General features: G+C 47.1%; 1 protein-coding gene across 2 annotated transcripts in view; it reads left to right on the top strand.

Moving 5' to 3' along the window:
* Positions 1 to 16,351, top strand: part of POU2F3 (POU class 2 homeobox 3) — a gene marked incomplete at both ends in the record, with an annotated part of 78,428 nt that extends 62,077 nt beyond the window's left edge. For both annotated transcript variants that reach the window (XM_080929839.1, XM_080929838.1), the window contains 7 exons: positions 1,617 to 1,799; positions 2,620 to 2,761; positions 4,582 to 4,718; positions 7,133 to 7,294; positions 12,743 to 12,809; positions 14,038 to 14,176; positions 16,312 to 16,351. In XM_080929839.1, coding sequence (XP_080785965.1) covers positions 1,617 to 1,799; positions 2,620 to 2,761; positions 4,582 to 4,718; positions 7,133 to 7,294; positions 12,743 to 12,809; positions 14,038 to 14,176; positions 16,312 to 16,351 — 870 coding nt within the window. The remainder of the gene's footprint in view (positions 1 to 1,616; positions 1,800 to 2,619; positions 2,762 to 4,581; positions 4,719 to 7,132; positions 7,295 to 12,742; positions 12,810 to 14,037; positions 14,177 to 16,311) is intronic.
* Positions 16,352 to 17,332: the final 981 nt, after the last annotated feature.

The following is a 17,332-nucleotide window of genomic DNA, read 5'->3' as shown; positions in this document are numbered from 1 at the left end:
ATGGCTCAGTGGTTAAGAGCACTTGCTATTCTTGCAGAGGACCTAGGTTTGATTTCCAGAATCCACATGGTGTGTAATGCCCAAAATTAACCTGTAACCCTCACTTGCCCAGGAACCAGGTAACTTCCTGGGGTGCTGGGAATTGTTAGTTCTTGAGAAATAATGAAGCCTCAAGAGAAAGTACAGGTGACCTGTAGGTTTGTTTCCATTAACTGCTGAAGCATGTGGCTTGAGGCAATTCCAGGGAATCTTCCTGACCCAAGTCCATCCTTTGGTTTGTACTTAATACCCAATAAATGCTTGCTTTAAATTTGGCCCAAAATAGTGTACTTGGTTTTCCTGGTGAACTGTAGGATTAACAGGTGGCTCACAAAACATTTGTAACTCCAGTTCTAGGGGATCAGGCCTCTTTTGCTGACCTCCAAGAACACACCCTGGTGCTCTTTCACACATGTAGGCAAAACACCCCTACACATGAACAAGTAAATCTTTTTGTAAAAGTAGATATTGCAAGACCAGATATATTCCCGATCTAACTGGAGTGCAGTGTGGCTCTAAATTAAGTGGCAGGATTTCCTATGAAATAAGATTAAAGGGGGAAGATATTCTGATAAGGCACATTGAGAAAGCACTAGTTAAAACAAAACAACAACACAAAGCCTCTGTCTGGGGCCAGAGAGATGGCTTGGCAGTCTACCCATCCCCACTACTCACATGGTAGCTTACGGCCATCTGTAACTCCACTCCCAGGGGACCCAACATCCTTCTTGTTTCTGCAGGCCATGGGCACACATGGTGCCCATTCATATATCTATAAGCAAAGGCATCCAAACACATAAAGTAATACAAATATATTAATATAATATATAATAAATATATATAAACACAATATAAATTTTCAAAAATATCAATGAAAGCTGCAACATTCTCCAGGGAAAGTGGTATATACCTGTAAACCTTATACCGTGAAGGCTGAGGCAGGAGGATTGTGAGGACTAGGCCAGACTGGGCTACATAACAAGAAAGGAAGAAAGAAAGAAAAAAAGAAAGAAAGAAAAGAAAGGAAGGAAGGAAAGAAAGGAAGGAAGGAACATAAAATAAACTGATGGCATTCTCATTAAAGAGAACAGTGAAGTCCACTCATAACTGATGTCTCGGGTTTCCAGATGTCCCCCAGTCTTCAGTCTGTGACTATTGTGTGTGCCTCCATCACTTTGTTCTATGGAAAAGAACAGACCAAGCCAATGACCTTTTCCTTGTCCCATGCTGAGATTTGTCCTAAGCTGAGATCTCAGATCTCTTAGTAAACAACCCTGCCAGTTCCTTTTATGGCGGAAAGCGGACTAGAGGAAGTCACCTACTCTGTCTGGGTCAGTGAGTCACACACCAAAAGCCAAAGAGACCACCTCCCTGTATTCTTTCTGTGTTTGCCCTGGGTATCCAGTTTTTGTTCCGGATCATAGAAATGCTAATCTCTGTCTCCACCCAACTGCAACAACAGGGCTCAGTGAACCCAAGGCCCTGCCACCCTCCTAGTGAATCTTTCAGCAGCAACTGAAACACTTCCCTGTGGCCTGTTGAGTCTTCATAGCTCACTGCAGTATGTTTCTTATCAGGCAGTTGGGCGCCCTGGGCTGTCAGGATCCTCTTTAGAACCCCACCTGGAAACTCCTCAGCATCTGCCAGCGCCCAAGCATCTGCCTGGCCCCGGAGGGAATGATGAGCCCACTGACCTGGAGGAGCTGGAGAAGTTCGCCAAGACCTTCAAGCAGAGACGCATTAAGCTGGGCTTCACACAGGTTTGCTCCAGGAGCCGGAGTTGGAAGAACTGGGTTGTGTGGTAGAAGCTATATCTTCCCAAGTGCAGGTTTCAAGAGCATCCCGACATGTCTTTGGAGCAAGTTCACTACATGCTGTTCCCTGTGAATAGAGCACAGGTTGCTAGTGGGGAGGAAAGTGAGGGGTTATTGCTCGGGGAGATAGAGGAATGAAGAATAGGAAAGGGTATAAGGCCCCTGTCTTAGTCAGGGTTTCTAGTCCTGCACAAAACATCATGACCAAAAAGCAAGTTGGGGATAAAAGGGTTTATTCAGCTTACACTTCCATATTACTGTTTATCACCAGAGGAAGTCAGGACTGGAACTCAAGCAGGTCAGAAAGCAGGAGCTGATGCAGAGGCCATGGAGGGATGTTACTTTTGGCTTGCTTCCCCTGACTTGCTCAGCTTGCTTTTCTTATAAAACCCAGGTCTACCAGCCCAGGGATGGCTCCACCCACAGTGGGCTCTCCCACCCTTGATCACTAGTTGAGAAAATGCCGTACAGCTGGATCTCATGGAAACATTTCCTCATGGGAGGTTCCTTTTTCAGTAATAACTCCAGCTTGTGTCAAGTTGACACAAAACCAGCCAGTACAGTCCCGCAGAGAGCAAGGACTGTATGGAGAGGAGAGCAAGGAGAGGAATATGCTGGTTTTGTATCCTAGAGGTAAAAGACCAGGAAGGTGCAAGGCTGTGGGGCAGATGCTCAGGGCTCTGACTGTGTGGTAGCTTTAGGGTGGTGGAGGACGCAGGCAAATAAAAGGAGGGGGTCTATCTGTTCCTCTCAATTCCCCTCACAGGGAGATGTGGGGTTGGCGATGGGAAAACTGTACGGCAATGACTTCAGCCAGACAACCATCTCTCGATTTGAGGCCCTCAACCTGAGCTTCAAGAACATGTGTAAACTCAAGCCGCTGCTGGAGAAGTGGCTGAATGATGCAGGTGGGTGGCAAGGGGTGAGACACGCGCACAAGAGGGATCCCGGGAAGATGCCACAGGGGGCTTTCCAGGGGCGTGTGTGTGATGGGGTTTGAGCAAGGTAAGAGATAGGATTAATTCTCCTCTGGAGCCTGACATGAACCAAGAAGTGACACCTGGGAGACTGATGAGCAGAGATGAAAAGGTCATTTTTTTATAACCAAGGGAGTCCTTTCGCAGATGTGGTTCATCTGTGGCCAGGACAGCTTGTCTATTACTCTATTCTATTCTCTACCCCAGGGGTAACTTATATTTCAAGATGGCTGTTTAGAGGCTAGATTCCATTTACTTACTCAAATTGTATGGCATCGATGTAGGTCAGGAGACCAGGAAGGGGGCCCTGTAGGGTCCCACTGAGGCAAGAAGTCTGAGGCCCAGTCTTTCTTTGGCTATTCTGGAGCAGGTATCAGAGGACAGTCAATTGCCATGATCAGGACTGGCCAGAAAAGCCTTTCAGAAGGAAGGTTGATCAGGAGGTAGATTCTGTCAAGATCCAGGCCTACCAGGGAGTCAGGGTCATACGCCGAGGGGTAGGGCATTTAGAATCATGAATGGGAGAACATAGCAGCAGAAAGAGTGAGGGGAGGGACTAATGACTTTTGGACCAAATACAATGCTGGTCTTTAGGGGCTGTCCAATGCACCGGAGAGGAACAGCCTGGCTCTCTACCTAGGCACTGACCATAGTGCCTGTTCATCTCCCCAGTTGAGAGCCCCCCCTCCCAGGATGTCTCCACACATTGCCAAGTGTACCTGGGGGAGTAGGTAGAGCAGGGTGGCCCCTACTTGAGAGTCTAGCCATGTGAAGAGGGAAGGAACAGGCCTGTCTCTCCAGGGCCAGGTTCTGTTTAAGTGGGGGTGTGGGTTATTGATTACTATTCTACTGGTCAATGCAGGAGGGGCGGGCTCCTTCAAGGAAGTCCCCTCACTCAAAAGAGTGCCTGGGAATCATCCCCCTCCTCAACATACTGCCCAGGAGACAACTTTTACTGGAACATCCAAATAGAAGAAATGATCTGAAGCTCCCGGAATCTTTGAAAAAGGATTTTACAGATTATTAGTGCAGGTTGTCCCCACCTTTGACCTTGGCTCCCACCTTATACTCGTGGACAAATGGCTTCAGACCTAGCATAGGTTCCTAAGTACCAGATGGAACTCAGTACTCCCAGATGGGCACATCTTTTAAAATAGGTCATATAATGTGACTCATAGCTCTACTTGCATCCCTTACACCCACACAGGCCACTGATGTCTGGCCATCCCTGAACCTTGAATGCAAACACCTGGAGACTCTGTGGTGGGAGCCCTCGGGGATATTTGCTCAGAGCATCCTGGAGAAGAGGGATATGGTCTGTCTTAGTTAGGGTTTTACTGCTGTGAACAGACACCATGACCAAGGCAGGTCTTATAAAGGACAACATTTAATTGGGGTTGGCTTACAGGTTCAGAGGTTCAGTCCATTATCATCAAGGAACATGGCAGCATCCAAGCAGGCATGGTGCAGGAGGAGCTGAGAGTTCTACATCTTCATCTGAAGGCTGCTAGTGGAAGACTGACTTCCAGGCAGCTAGGATAAGGGTCTTAAGCCCAGTGACACACCTACTCCAACAAGGTCACACCTCCTAATAGTGCCAAGCATATATAGTACATCACATGGTCTGTTCTGGATAATCTGTTGGTGTAAGGGCAGGATTCATGGGAAGGACAATAAATCTCAGGTTTACTCTGGCAGGCTAGACCAGCCTCACATCTCCATCTCTGAGCTTTATTTGCTCCTCTCTCCAGAGTCCTCCCCATCAGACCCTTCAGCAAGTACTTCCAGCTCCTATCCCAGTCTCAGCGAAGTATTTGGCAGGAAGAGGAAGAAACGGACCAGCATCGAGACCAACATCCGCCTGACTTTGGAGAAGCGATTTCAAGATGTGAGCAGCATCCTCGGGTGGGAGTGGGTGGGCCCGACTGTGATGAACGGGTCCCACCTGTGCATGGAGCTGGGCTCAGTGCAAGATTCTAAGCACTACTCCTCCATCCTCTAGCTGCCTGGGAGGGAGCACGTCACCTTTCTACTCTGGGAGCCCAAGAGTGCTGACCTCCCAAAGCTTCAGAAAACTCTTCCTCTTTTTTCTGACATTTATTTGGGGCTCATGTTCTTTCTCACTTCAAGATTCAAGAATGGAATACAGCATCCCACTCGTGTGTGTGTATGTGTGTGTGTGTGTGTGTGGTGGGGCCTATATATTTGAGGCAATGGGAGAAAGTCAGGACATTATATAAGCCTCTGTCTTTTTTTTGAAGCAAATTTTACTTCTTTAAAAGAAAAAGATTTATTTATTTATTTATTTATTTATTTATTTATTTATTTATTACATGTACACTGTAGCTGTCTTTAGACACACCAGAAGAGGGCATCAGATCCCACTACAGAAGGTTTTGAGCCACCATGTGGTTGCTGGTATTTGAACTCAGGACCTCTGGAAGAGCAGTCAGTGCCCTTAACCATTGAGCCATCTCTCCAGCCCTAAATTTTAGTTTTCAACTTAAAAGTATAATTAAGAGCTTGCAGGATGACTTAGTGAGGAGGAAAGGTGCGTCAATCCCTGGGATCTACATAGTGGAAGGAAAGAGCCAGTTCCTGTAAGTTGCCCTCTGACCTCCACACACCTTTGCCATGATGTATGACCCCACTCCCAAACATATAAACATTACAATTTTTAAAAAGGGTTTCAACTTTAAAAATGTAATAAATGCTCATTGTCAACAATTTGGAAAACACAGGTAGAGGAGAAAGAAAAATGATCCATCAGCTTCTTTGTTTTTGTTTTGCCCCTTGCCTGCCTGCCTGCCGCCTGCCTGCCTGTCTGTCTGTCTGTCTGTCTGTCTGTGTCTTGTTTGCCTATGTTGTCTCACGATGAAGTTTACCCAGACCAACTTGTATATAACCACTTTGTAGCCCAGGCTAGCCTTAAGCACATAGCATTCCTCCTGAGTCCATCCCCAAGTGTTAGGCCTGGGCCTGGGCCATCAACCCCAGTTCGCAGTGCCTTTCAAAAGCATTTGCTTGTGTTTCTTTTTCCTTACACATTTTCACTCTGGTGGTCATACCACACAATCTCTTTTTTTCCTCCTCACCAACTAAACTGTTTTGTTTCTTACGGTTATATTTTAAACCTGCATTCGCGTCTCTTTTTTAATTAAAAGTTTTCAAATCTTCCCATGTTCTAAATTATACCTGCTAGTCACAGATTCCGAACAAACACTCCCAAGAACAGCAAAAACATAGTCTTGAGGGAGTATATGCAAGTTGTGAGCCTCATGGGAGCTGGGGGTGAGAAGCGGGACATCCAGGTGACTACTGAAAGGCTCTACAGAGATTTCTTCAGGTAGCAGTCCCTAGAGCCTCTCTGGATACTGAAAACTCCTCAATCCAGCCTTAGAGGTCCTGGCTGCAAAGATTGCTGCCCTGGAGCAGGTCCACCAATAAATCCGACTTGGGGACACCATTCCGTGGCTGCATCCTGCCGGCTGGATGACTGGGGTTGAGTTTTCCATCTTTTTAGGTTTCTTTTTTTTTTAAGATTTATTTATTTATTATATATAAGTACACTGTAGCTGTCTTCAGACATACCAGAAGAGGTTATTGGATCTCATTACAGATAGTTATGAGCCATTATGTGGTTGCTGGGATTTGAACTCAGGACCTTGGGAAGAACTGTCAGTGCTCTTAACTGCTGAGCCATCTCTCCAGCTACTTTTTAGGTTTCTTAGTTCAGTGAAAGGAGGATGCTTGGATGAGAGAAGGGGGCTCAAGCCACAGACTACGTGGCAGGTCAGGACAGAGTCATGACATCATACTGCCTGCAGCTCTCCCATAGACAGCGGTAGGCCTGAGGGTCCCAGCCTCCTGGTTTTCTAAGAGATGTGAAGGGGGAGGTTATGAGGGATGCGTTTTTTCCCAAGGAGTCCAGCTGCCCTTCATAATTCACCTATGGAAACCTGGCAGTGGAGCTACTCCCAAGGGAAGGAGTATAGGAAGACATCTGTCTTCTGTGTCTCCTCTCCTGTACCAGCCCTGAGCTTGGTGGTACACACATGCTTCCTTTGTAACCCTTACCATAGTCTGATGTGTTAGGCCGGTTGTCTCATTCTGAGGTGCAGAGGTGAAAAAGATTTCTAAAGACACTCAGTACACGTGGGCTAAAGCCAGTATCCCACCCTTGGCCAGACTCTAAGGCCTTTGATCCATATATTCTGTTCTTTGTGTTTGGAACATCGACCCTCACCTCCGATTCCTGAGTCTTCTGTCTCCTGACCACACCCTATCCTTTTGTCCCTAAAGAACCCTAAACCCAGCTCGGAAGAGATCTCCATGATTGCGGAGCAGCTGTCCATGGAGAAGGAGGTAGTAAGGGTCTGGTTCTGCAACCGACGCCAAAAGGAGAAGAGAATCAACTGCCCTGTGGCCACCCCTGTCAAGCCACCCATCTACAGCTCCCGGCTGGTAGGTGGCTTGGAGCCCTGCTGACTGCCAGGCACTAGGTGGGCTTGTACCTGGAGGCGGGGATCTTCCATCCTGGAGACTGGTAGTTCCTGGGGAGGGGAGATTCTGTACATGAATAAACAAATGAATACAATGTATAAAAATGCACAATATGGAGATTAAAGGTGGATGGAAAGGGCTGTTGAGATACCATAGCCTGTAAGGATGCTTGCTGCCCAACCTGATGGCCCATTTTCCGTCTCTCAGACCCCCATAAGAAGGAGAGAACCAATTCCCAAAAGTTGTCCTGTTACCGTCACATATGCTGTTGTGGCATTCACATAGCCACACACTGTGAAATAAACAAAACGGAATCCAATTTTTATACACATGCAGAAAGGTGCACAACATGACTGGGGTATTTGCACCTTTTTGACAGGAGACTAGAGATAACCTGTGTGATTAGGTGGTATTTGAATGAAAAATCTAAACTTCGTAGGGGGATGAAACATGTGTCTATCTGGGGGGAAGGGTATTGAAGCTGGAGGGACCAGCCAGGAAGTCTATGCAAAAGGGGCAAAAAGCAGGTGACTTCAGAGAACTAGCAGGGAGCAGACTCCCCAGGGTCTTGGAAATCAATGAGAGGACCCAGGACTCCAGCTCACTGGAGTCGGAAGGTATTGGAGAAGCCTAGATGCATATGTCTAAGCTGGAACATGGGCTGCTAGGCAGAGAATAATGTGGGAAGCAGGAGACCAGTCAGGAGATAACCATCAGGCTGAGAGGAGAGGAGGCTTGGAGAGTGGTAGCCATGGTGATGAGAGTGAACTTGCTGGATCTATATTTTCTTCAGCTGTGAAGCCAACAAGATGTGCTAGAGACTCAGATTCAAAAGCTGGACAGCAGGCAGAAAAGCACTGCCACGTGTTTTCTAGGTGGCTTTGTTGATTTTGTTTTATGGTATGGGGTCTCATGTAGCCCAGGCTAGCCTTAGCCTTACTATCTAGCCAAGAATGACCTCTACCTCCCATGTTTATAGGTATTATAGGTTATGTACCACCACACATGGTTTCTCTCTTGTTAGGTATGGAATCCAGGACTTCCTGCATACTAGGCAAACACTCTCATCAACTGACTACCTGAGAACTAGAATTATGGGCATGGTCCACCATGCATACTGTTGGCACTTCCCTTTTATAAAAAATATTGAACTAGATATGGTCACACATGCCCTTAATCCCAGCACCCAGGAGTTAGAGGCAGGCTGATCTCTGTGAGTTCAAGACGGGTGTATGTGGTGAGTTCTAGGACAGCCAGGACATTGGATGTGTTGACTGGCTGCCCAAGAAACAGTACCTAGTTAGGGTTAAGTCTTAGCCTCTGGTCTTCCAGAAAAAAGCCACGGCTGAGAGAGAATACCTTGAGGTCCTGGGAGACACGGAGGTTTGAGAATTAGAAAGTGTCTGTTCCATCCAGAAAGAGATGGGACCTGGTTAGCGATGTGGAATTCTCCATCTTTAGAAACAGTTGTGGTAGAAGAGCTGGAAAGAATGATGCCCTCTAGTCCTCTAGCATTCCAGGATGTCTGCAGGCTAGGTAAGCCATAGCAGCGCCTTAAAAACTACCACGCTTGTTGATATTTTCCCCCACCCCCAAATAGCCATGGGCTAACTCTCTGTTGGTGTTTCTGTCTAGTACTGGAGAGAGAAGGATAAATACCCTTTATTCCCAGTCCAAGAGGACCTCTGTGTCTAGCAGGGGACACACATACAAGTAAGCAAGAGGTAAACAACAAGGTCTCTAAGCAACTTAGGAGCAGAAGTTGACACACCTTGGGGAGGGTAGCTAGGAAGGCTCCCCTAAGGAGGTCATTATTGCCTGAATTGAATCTGGGAGAAGCAGGTAAGTGTGGGGTGGAGCTGTCTTCCCGGGGAGATAGGAGGACAGTGAGGTGTGTGTGGGGGGGGGGTTGGGGAATACACATGCATTCACCTAACCGCAGGTGGTTCCATGCAGAAGAATGTGGGGAAATGAGACTAGACGGATCTCTGGGCAGGTGATAGAGAAGAATGTCAAGAGATAAGCTAGAGTTACCGGTGTAATGTGGCTGGTAGAGTGCTTGCCTACTATGTGTGAGGCCCTGGGTTCCATCCTCAGCCCTACTCTATAATTCCAGCACTTGGGAGGTGGAGCAGAAGTTCAGTGTCATCCTCGGTGACTTAGAAAATAATGGACCATTTTGAGCTCCGGGGAGACTCTATCTCAGAAACAAACAAAACCGTCAACGAAAGGCCTTGGTTTAGTTAACTGAAAACTGGCTCAGGGCAGGGAGAGTGATGGAGGAGGGAGAATCTTTGTGATGACTCAGAGTGTTCAGGCTGGTTGGTAGTTGGTACCAGTCTGTGTGAGCCAAGCAAACAGGATCAGCTGGTTTTGGAGTGGGCAAAGGTAGTACTCCACTTCTTTGCATCATCATGATACCAGCCTGCAGGACACCTAAGTGGGACTGTCCCCAGAGACTTGGAATGATGGAAACAGAGGTCAAGAGAGAAGCCGGGATGGAGGCATGGATGGGGGTATCACAAGCATAAGAGTGGCAGTTGGAGCCCTAAGGGAAGAGTCCTCTTCCAAACCCGGTGACATCAGCTGATTGAAAGCAAGATCCAGAGGAGGGAGGGCTTGAGAAGGCAAGAAGTAGAATCACACGTATGAGTGAGAGCCAGACATGGGTCCCACACAAGCATTCTGGGAATGTAGATGAAAGGCACTCACATCAGTGTAGCAGTCACAAGTGGGGAGCCCGTGATGTGCTCGAAGAAGACATCAGTAGTGTCCTTAGCCAGAGTAGTTCTGCAGGCCGAAGGAACAGCCTGTGAGAAGGCGGGCTGTTAAAGGAGCCCAAGCTGGGGCTGTGAAGGTGGCTCAGCCCTTAGCAACACTGGCTGTCCTCCAGAGGAATCCAGGGTTGGTTCCCAGCACTCACATAGCAGCTTAGAACTAGCCAGAACATCCTATGCTGTCCTCTGGCCATTGTAGGCACCAGGCATTCACATGGCGCACAGACATACATGGAGGCAAGATGCACATACACATAAATCTAGATACATCTTTTTGAAAAGACAAGAATTTCAACATAAAAATGACCACATCATGTCTGGAAGACAAAGTTCCACACCAGATATCACAAGAGGGTAGAGAATGTCTTCTGATTCTGCCTTTTTCCTTATGTCTTTTTTTTTTTTTTTTTTTTTTTTTTTTTTTTTTTTTAAGATTAACTATTGTATATGAGTGCTCTATCTGCATGAATACCTGCATGCCTGAAGAGGGCATTGGATCCCATTACAGATGGTTATGAGCTACCAGGTGGCTGCTGGGATTTGAACTCAGGACCTCTGGGAGAGCAGACAATGCTCTTAACCGCTGAGCCATCTCTCCAGCTTCCACCTTCACGTCTTGATGGAATAAAAACTGGTGTCTTTTGTTTCTGATAAGCAATCTCAAGACAGTTGAGTTAGAAAAAGAAATTAATAAGGGCTGATGCTGGAGAGATGGCTCAGTGGTTAAGAGTTTATACTGATCTTACAGAGGGCCTGGGTTCAGTTCCAACACCGCTCCTGTTTACCTGCTGCAGGGGATCCAATGTCCTCTCTGGCCCCCATGGGTGTTGCAGTCACATGCACATACCTCCCCTCCCCCACAGACACATACACCTAATTTTTTTACAAAAACTTTTAAAAAAGATTTATTTATTTATTTTATGTATGTGAGTACATTGTAGCCGTCTTCAGACACACCAGAAGAGGGAGTCAGATCCCCATTACAGATGGTTGTGAGCCACCATGTGCTTGCTGGGAATTGAACTAGCAGTCAGTGCTCCTAACCACTGAGCCATCTCTCCAGCCCAAAATAAAATCTTTTTTAAAAAATGGACAAACAAAATTTTAAAGGGATTTGGAAGATGTACGTAGCTCAACGGTATAAGACTGGCTTAGCATGCATAGGTTCTGTCACAACAACAACACCAACATACACACACACACACACACACACACACACACACACACACACACACACACGGCACGATTGCACGGATCAGTTTGGCACCATTTTGCAACCACATGTAAAAGAAAAATTGTTTAAAGTAAGTAAGTACCCACATGCGTGTTTACATATGCATAGCCTGTCTTTACCTGGAAAAGGAAGGAGGTAATGACAGTGACCGCCTACCTCATTATCTATTTGAAAACAACCAATTTCTTGGGTGTGGCCTCTGGGAGGGGATGAGAGGTGATTGACAGCATCTCTCACCACTCTGCTGCTCCCAAACTGTGCCACGCCCACCTCTACCCCTCACAGCCCTGCCCACTGAGCATGGGCATTTGAAAAGGTTAGTAGAAGCGTGGAGGAGGCTAGCTGATGAGTTAGGACATGAGAACATGCTACATCCTGTTTGGAGGGGCTGTTCTGTTCCAGAGGAGGGGAGGACGAAGCAGACGGCAGCCCCCTAAGTGGAGCGTTTACATCAGTGTCCCGTGAAGACGGTGCTCAGAGCTTCCTTGTCAACATGAGAAAAGTCAAAGAGTTAAAACCCTGCAGACCTCAGCTCCAAAGTGGAGCTAAAGGAGCACCTAGAGATAAGCAAGGAGCCCAGAGCCTTTCTTCGGGGAGTGACAGAGCTAGCATTGAACAAGCTGGCGCTCTTTGCCAGCCACGGGGTTGGAAGCTTTATAGACATTATCTCATTAAATCTTAATTAAAAGAAATATCAGGGAGGTGCTGCTGCTGTTTCACAGCTGAGAAAACCAAGCCTCCCTGGGGTTGATAACTTACTCATCGTCACGAAGATGGCGAATGGCAGAGCCAGGTCTCACACCTCTATCTGTCTGTTCCTTATTATCTTTATGCTAAGCTGGTTTGGGATAATCATAGTGAGGGGTAGGTTCCTGAACAGGAAGGTTAAACTTTATTACCTTCCATGTGAGAGGGTGTGTGTGTGTGTGTGTGTGTGTGTGTGTGTGTGTAAGTTGTGGGGGGCATTGGTCAATGTTGGATATCTCTTCCTTTGCTATGTATCCCTAGCTGTCTCAGAACTGACAGCCATCCCCTTCCTCGGTCTCCCAAGCGCTGAAAGTAGAAGTGAAGCAGGCATCTGCCAGAACAAGGGTCTCTTAGGTTTGCTCCTCTCACCACCGGGGCACCTGGACAAGCTTTCAGCCTGGCAGTACCAAGGAAGCTTTGCCAGGGTTCTCAGCAGAAGGGGGAGTGGTCTGCATCTGTACCAGGGAACTTCTGCAGCAGGCCGGAAGTGGGTCCGGTATGTTGTAGTCCACAGGTCTCTCTCTGAAGTACTAGGTGAAAAATTTGAAGTAGGAGGTAATCAAGGAAGGCACGCTGCTCTTTGCAGCCTTTAGCCCAGTGTTCTGAGAAAAGATGTCACATGAACATTCACAAGCTTCTCTTGTCTTTCAGGTCTCTCCCTCAGGGTCTCTGAGCTCCCTCTCAGTTCCTCCTGTCCACAGCACCATGACTGGAACAGGTGAGCTTCCAAAGGAGGTTTCCAGATGCCACAAGAATTTTTCTAAATAACATTGAAACTGAAAGGACCAGAGAGTGGTGGACACACCTTTAATACCAGCCCTAGGGAGACAGAGGCCAGCCTGGTCCACAGAGGCCAGCCTGGTCCACAGAGGCCAGCCTGGTCCACAGAGGCCAGCCTGGTCCACAAAGCAAGTTCCAGAATAGCCAGAGCTACCTAGGGAAAACCTGTGTCAAATGAAACAAAGCAAACTAACCTAAATCACTCAACCTACATCAATGTTCCTTCAGTGTGTCTCGAAAAACATCAAAAATCAGAATAGAAAAAAAACCAAAAAACAAAAAACAGGGTTCCATGAACACATAAGTTTGGGAAATGCTTGTAAGCAAAGATTGAACAGGTGTTTGTTTTATTTTAATTCCCCCATGGCTTCAAACTCAGGGTGTATAATGCATTCCAAAATGAGCCCCACAGAAAGCCAGAGGAAGATGGGTTTTCAAACACGTTTCCAGGGGTCTGTTTTTCCATAAGCACCTGTAGTGTCTCAAAGAGCTTCGATAAGGTGGCCATATGCCCAGCTGTTCTCCAGAATCGCTAATAGCTGCCTCAGATGGTGGGGTAAATCTCAGTGTGCCTTACTTACTTTTTTAATCTTAGTTTGAATAGTAAAAAATATGGCACTCTGTCCATGGAACACACGTTAGGGTTCTCAACTCAAGGAATTCCTAAGCCAGCGTTTTACAGAGGATAAAAATGAGCTTCCGTGTGGGCCAGGGCAGGCCAGAGGAGGTTAGGGCCCCTTTCAGGGGACCAGTGTGTTTTCTTTGTACAGATAATGTGAGGTTCTGGAAGGCTCCCTGCTCTCAGGTTTGCTTTCTCCCGTGCCTCTTCCTTTCCTAAGCTTCATATTTTCCCCCTCCCGCCCAGGGTGTGTCCCACAGTAGGATGGTTTTTGGCATCTGTCCTCTGCATTTGGCAAGTCTTGGACTGCCAGAACCAGCCACGCTACTCTGAGGGCTGCAGAGAGCACTTGAAACGAGAGCCTCCACAAAGATGGGCTGACGGGTGGGCCTTGCTATTGACAAGGTGGAAGATGGGCAGATGGGTGGGGGTAGGGTGTCCTTTGGGGATTACATCAGGAAATCGTGTGTTGGAAGAGCTGTGTCACGAAGGTCCCCAGACCCAGCAGCATTATTTTGACCTTGTTTTTGTCTCTCTTTGTCCTTAGTAACGTCATCCTGTTCCCCTGGGAACAACAGCAGGCCTTCGTCTCCTGGCTCAGGACTCCATGCCAGCAGCCCCACAGCATCTCAAAATAACTCCAAAGCAGTAATGAACTCCTCCTCCTCCAGCTTTAACTCCTCAGGGTAAGTAGAGGGAAGTGAGGAGGCATCTGGCTGGCTCAGGGGCATGTGAGGAGCTGGACCAGTGCCATAGGCGAGAACTGAAAACAGAAAGTGGGGTAGCAGTGGGGATGGATAGAGGAGGGAGACCGGACTGCTTCCCCCAGGGATGGAGGATTTAAAAGGAAGCTGTAGCCAGCGAGCAGTCCTGGCAAGGGTCGATGTCAACAAAGCCTAAATTTCCATCCTCACTTCGAGGATGGAAATTTCCAAATACTCACGTGGAGAAATGATCGAGTCCTTCCCTGGGCTCAGGAGAACTCCGTACCAGGAACTCTAGTCACAGGACATTCTGACCTGAGTTTGGAGCTCAGGTGTTGACCAACTCTGGCCTTCAGGTGTGGTTGGTACAGGGAGACCAAGAAGTGCTGTCCAAGTCCTGTCTCCCAGTTATACCTGGGAGTCAGGCCTTAAGCTCTCAAGGCGAATAAATTACTGGAACAAGTGTCCTTAGAATGGATAAGAACCTTCCCAGGTTTGGAAGAAGACAGAGGTGTGGGGGCTGGGCACACAGTCCAGTTGGTAAGGTGGGTACCTTTTGAGCATGAAGAGTGAGTCTGAACTCCAGAAGTCTAGCCAGGTGTGGCGGTGTGTCATCCCAGTGCTGGGGTGGGGGTGAGGTGAGAAGCCTTTGTGTGCCTGGCCACTGAGAGAGCCTATCTCAAACAGAGTGGGCAGCATTGCTAAAGATCACACCCAAGGTTGACCTCTGGCCTCCATAGGTGTGCACACAGATTATCTTAAGGTTTACTGGGTTTTTGTTTGTTTCTTGCTTCGAAGAGACCAAGGCAACTCTTACAAGGGAAGACATTTAATTGAGTCTCGCTTCCAGTTCAGAGGTCTTATTCGTTGTCATCATGGTGGGAAACATGGTAGAGTCCAGGCAGGCATAATGCTAGAGAAGGAGCTGAGAGTTCTACATCTTCAAACCAAGGCAGCAAAGGGAGACTGTGTGCCACACCCAGCATAGCTTGAACATGCATGAGACCTCAAAGGCTTCCCACACAGTGACATACTTCCTCTAACAAGACCACACCTACTCCAACAAGGCCAAACCTCCTAAGAGTGCCACTCCCTATGGGCCAAGCATTCAAACACATGAGTCTATAGGGGCCAAACCTAGTCAAACCACCACACAGATGCACACACATACATTTTTTAAAAAAGGAATTTGGTCATGGTGGTACATACTTCTAATCCCAGCATATAAGAGATTGAGGCAGGAAGACCGTGAATTTGTATGCAGCCTTTTTTAAACATAATGAGACCCTGTCTGTCTTAGGGTTTTATTGCTGTGAGCAGACACCATGACCAAGACAACTCTTATAAGGACAACATTTAATTGGTGCTGGTTTACAGGTCGAGAGGTTCAGTCTATTATCATCAAGGTAGGAACATGGTGGCATCCAAGCAGGCATGGTGCAGGAGGAGCTGAGAGTTCTACATCTTCATCTGAAGGCTACTAGCAGAATACTGACTTCTAGGAAGCTAGGATGAGGGTCTTAAAGTCCACATTCACAGTGATACACCTACTTCAACAGGGCCACCCCTTCTAATAGTGCCACTCCTGGGCCAAGCATATACAAACCATCCCACTGTTTTGTTTTTTGTTTTGTTGTTGTTTGTTTTCTGAGACAGGGTTTCTCTGTCTCTCTGAGACAGCCCTGGCAGTCCTGAAACTTACTCTGTAGAACAGACTAGCCTTAACTCAGAGATCTGTCTGCTTCTGCCTCCCTAATTTTGGGATTCAAGGCATGTGCCACCATTGCCTGTGGAGAGACAGTCTCTTAAACATACAAACAAACCAAGTTGAGTGATAGATTATGTACTTGATAAAATCAATTGTCCAAATCCAGTCAGTTTAGTAAGACATCGAGCTTCTATCTTCTAGATGTTTCCTAACCTAGAAAGTCAATTTCTGGGGGTGAAGAGACCCAAATAAATTTAGTAGTTTAATATTGAAAATATAATTCATACACCGAAAAATTCACAAGGTCATGTAGCTATTACTGTTTTCCAGGATGTTTCTCTCAACCCGTAAGGATCCCCCTGCCTGCCAGTTTAGCTCTCATCTCCCCATTCCTTGCTCTTTCTTCCAGATCATGGTACCGTTGGAATCATCCCACCTACCTCCACTGAGACTAAAAACTTCCTTCCTTTCCACCTGGCCCTGGGTTCCCGCCAGGAGGAAGAGAGTCATGCTTTCCATGTATGGACAGACACTTTGAGAAGAGCAGAAGAAAAAGCCGCTGCTGAAGAGAAAACCCACAATCTTGCCTTCTCCTGGATCCAGAGCCTCTGGAGAACCAAGCTGTGACCAAAGGCCACACTCTTGCCTTCGGCTCTCGATCACCCTGCAGGGAGTTTACAGTTACAGTGCTCGCCTGCCTTCCCGTGGTTTCCTTCATGTTCTCCTGATGCCTTCACCTCTTGGAGAAAGGGCATTCGGCCATTGTTAGCTTTCAACTCACCTGTGGGCTTCTGGGACATCCTTTTGCTCGGTGTGCCAAACTGCGAGAAGGGTAGATGATGGTTTTGACCCTGACCTCAGCCACAATCTTGAACTGATCCCAAATTTTATGGAAAGACTGAAATCTTATGTCACCACCAAAGCCTTATTTTGTTAAATTAGCACAGTTTTCCCATAGAGTCTCCATTTTTGCCCATTTTTTTCAGCCCTTACTCCCTTGTCTACAACCAAATCTGTCTGTTCTTGGGCCCTACAAAGTCCCTTCCTCTCTACAAATGGCTGAGCTCCCCCGGCCATGTTGCTCCATCGCAGGTATTCTTCTGTTGCCCACATGTACCCAAGTTCAAGAACACTTGTCTTTTCTCTGTTCCCTGTAGGTCTCCTTGTCCTGTCCCCTCCCTCTCCTTTCTCCTGGCCACAGAAAAGTGATGATCACATCCTTGTACATAGTCCTTTCCTGTTCTGCACTATGACCTTTCTTTAATGTGTAATTTTCCAGCAAAATGTTTAACTCAGGTGTGAATTTTGAAGATGTCTCTATATTATTTTATCTTCTGTTAGAAAAGGAGGAGGGATACCAAAGTGTGGAATACCCCACAGAGTTCCCAGGTGAGCTGGGGCTCTGCTGACTCTGTGGGGAAGATTAGTCA

Source organism: Micromys minutus, assembly GCF_963924665.1.
Source record: "Micromys minutus genome assembly, chromosome: 16".
Classification (NCBI taxonomy): domain Eukaryota; kingdom Metazoa; phylum Chordata; class Mammalia; order Rodentia; family Muridae; genus Micromys; species Micromys minutus.
This window is presented reverse-complemented; position numbering and strand designations above follow the sequence as displayed.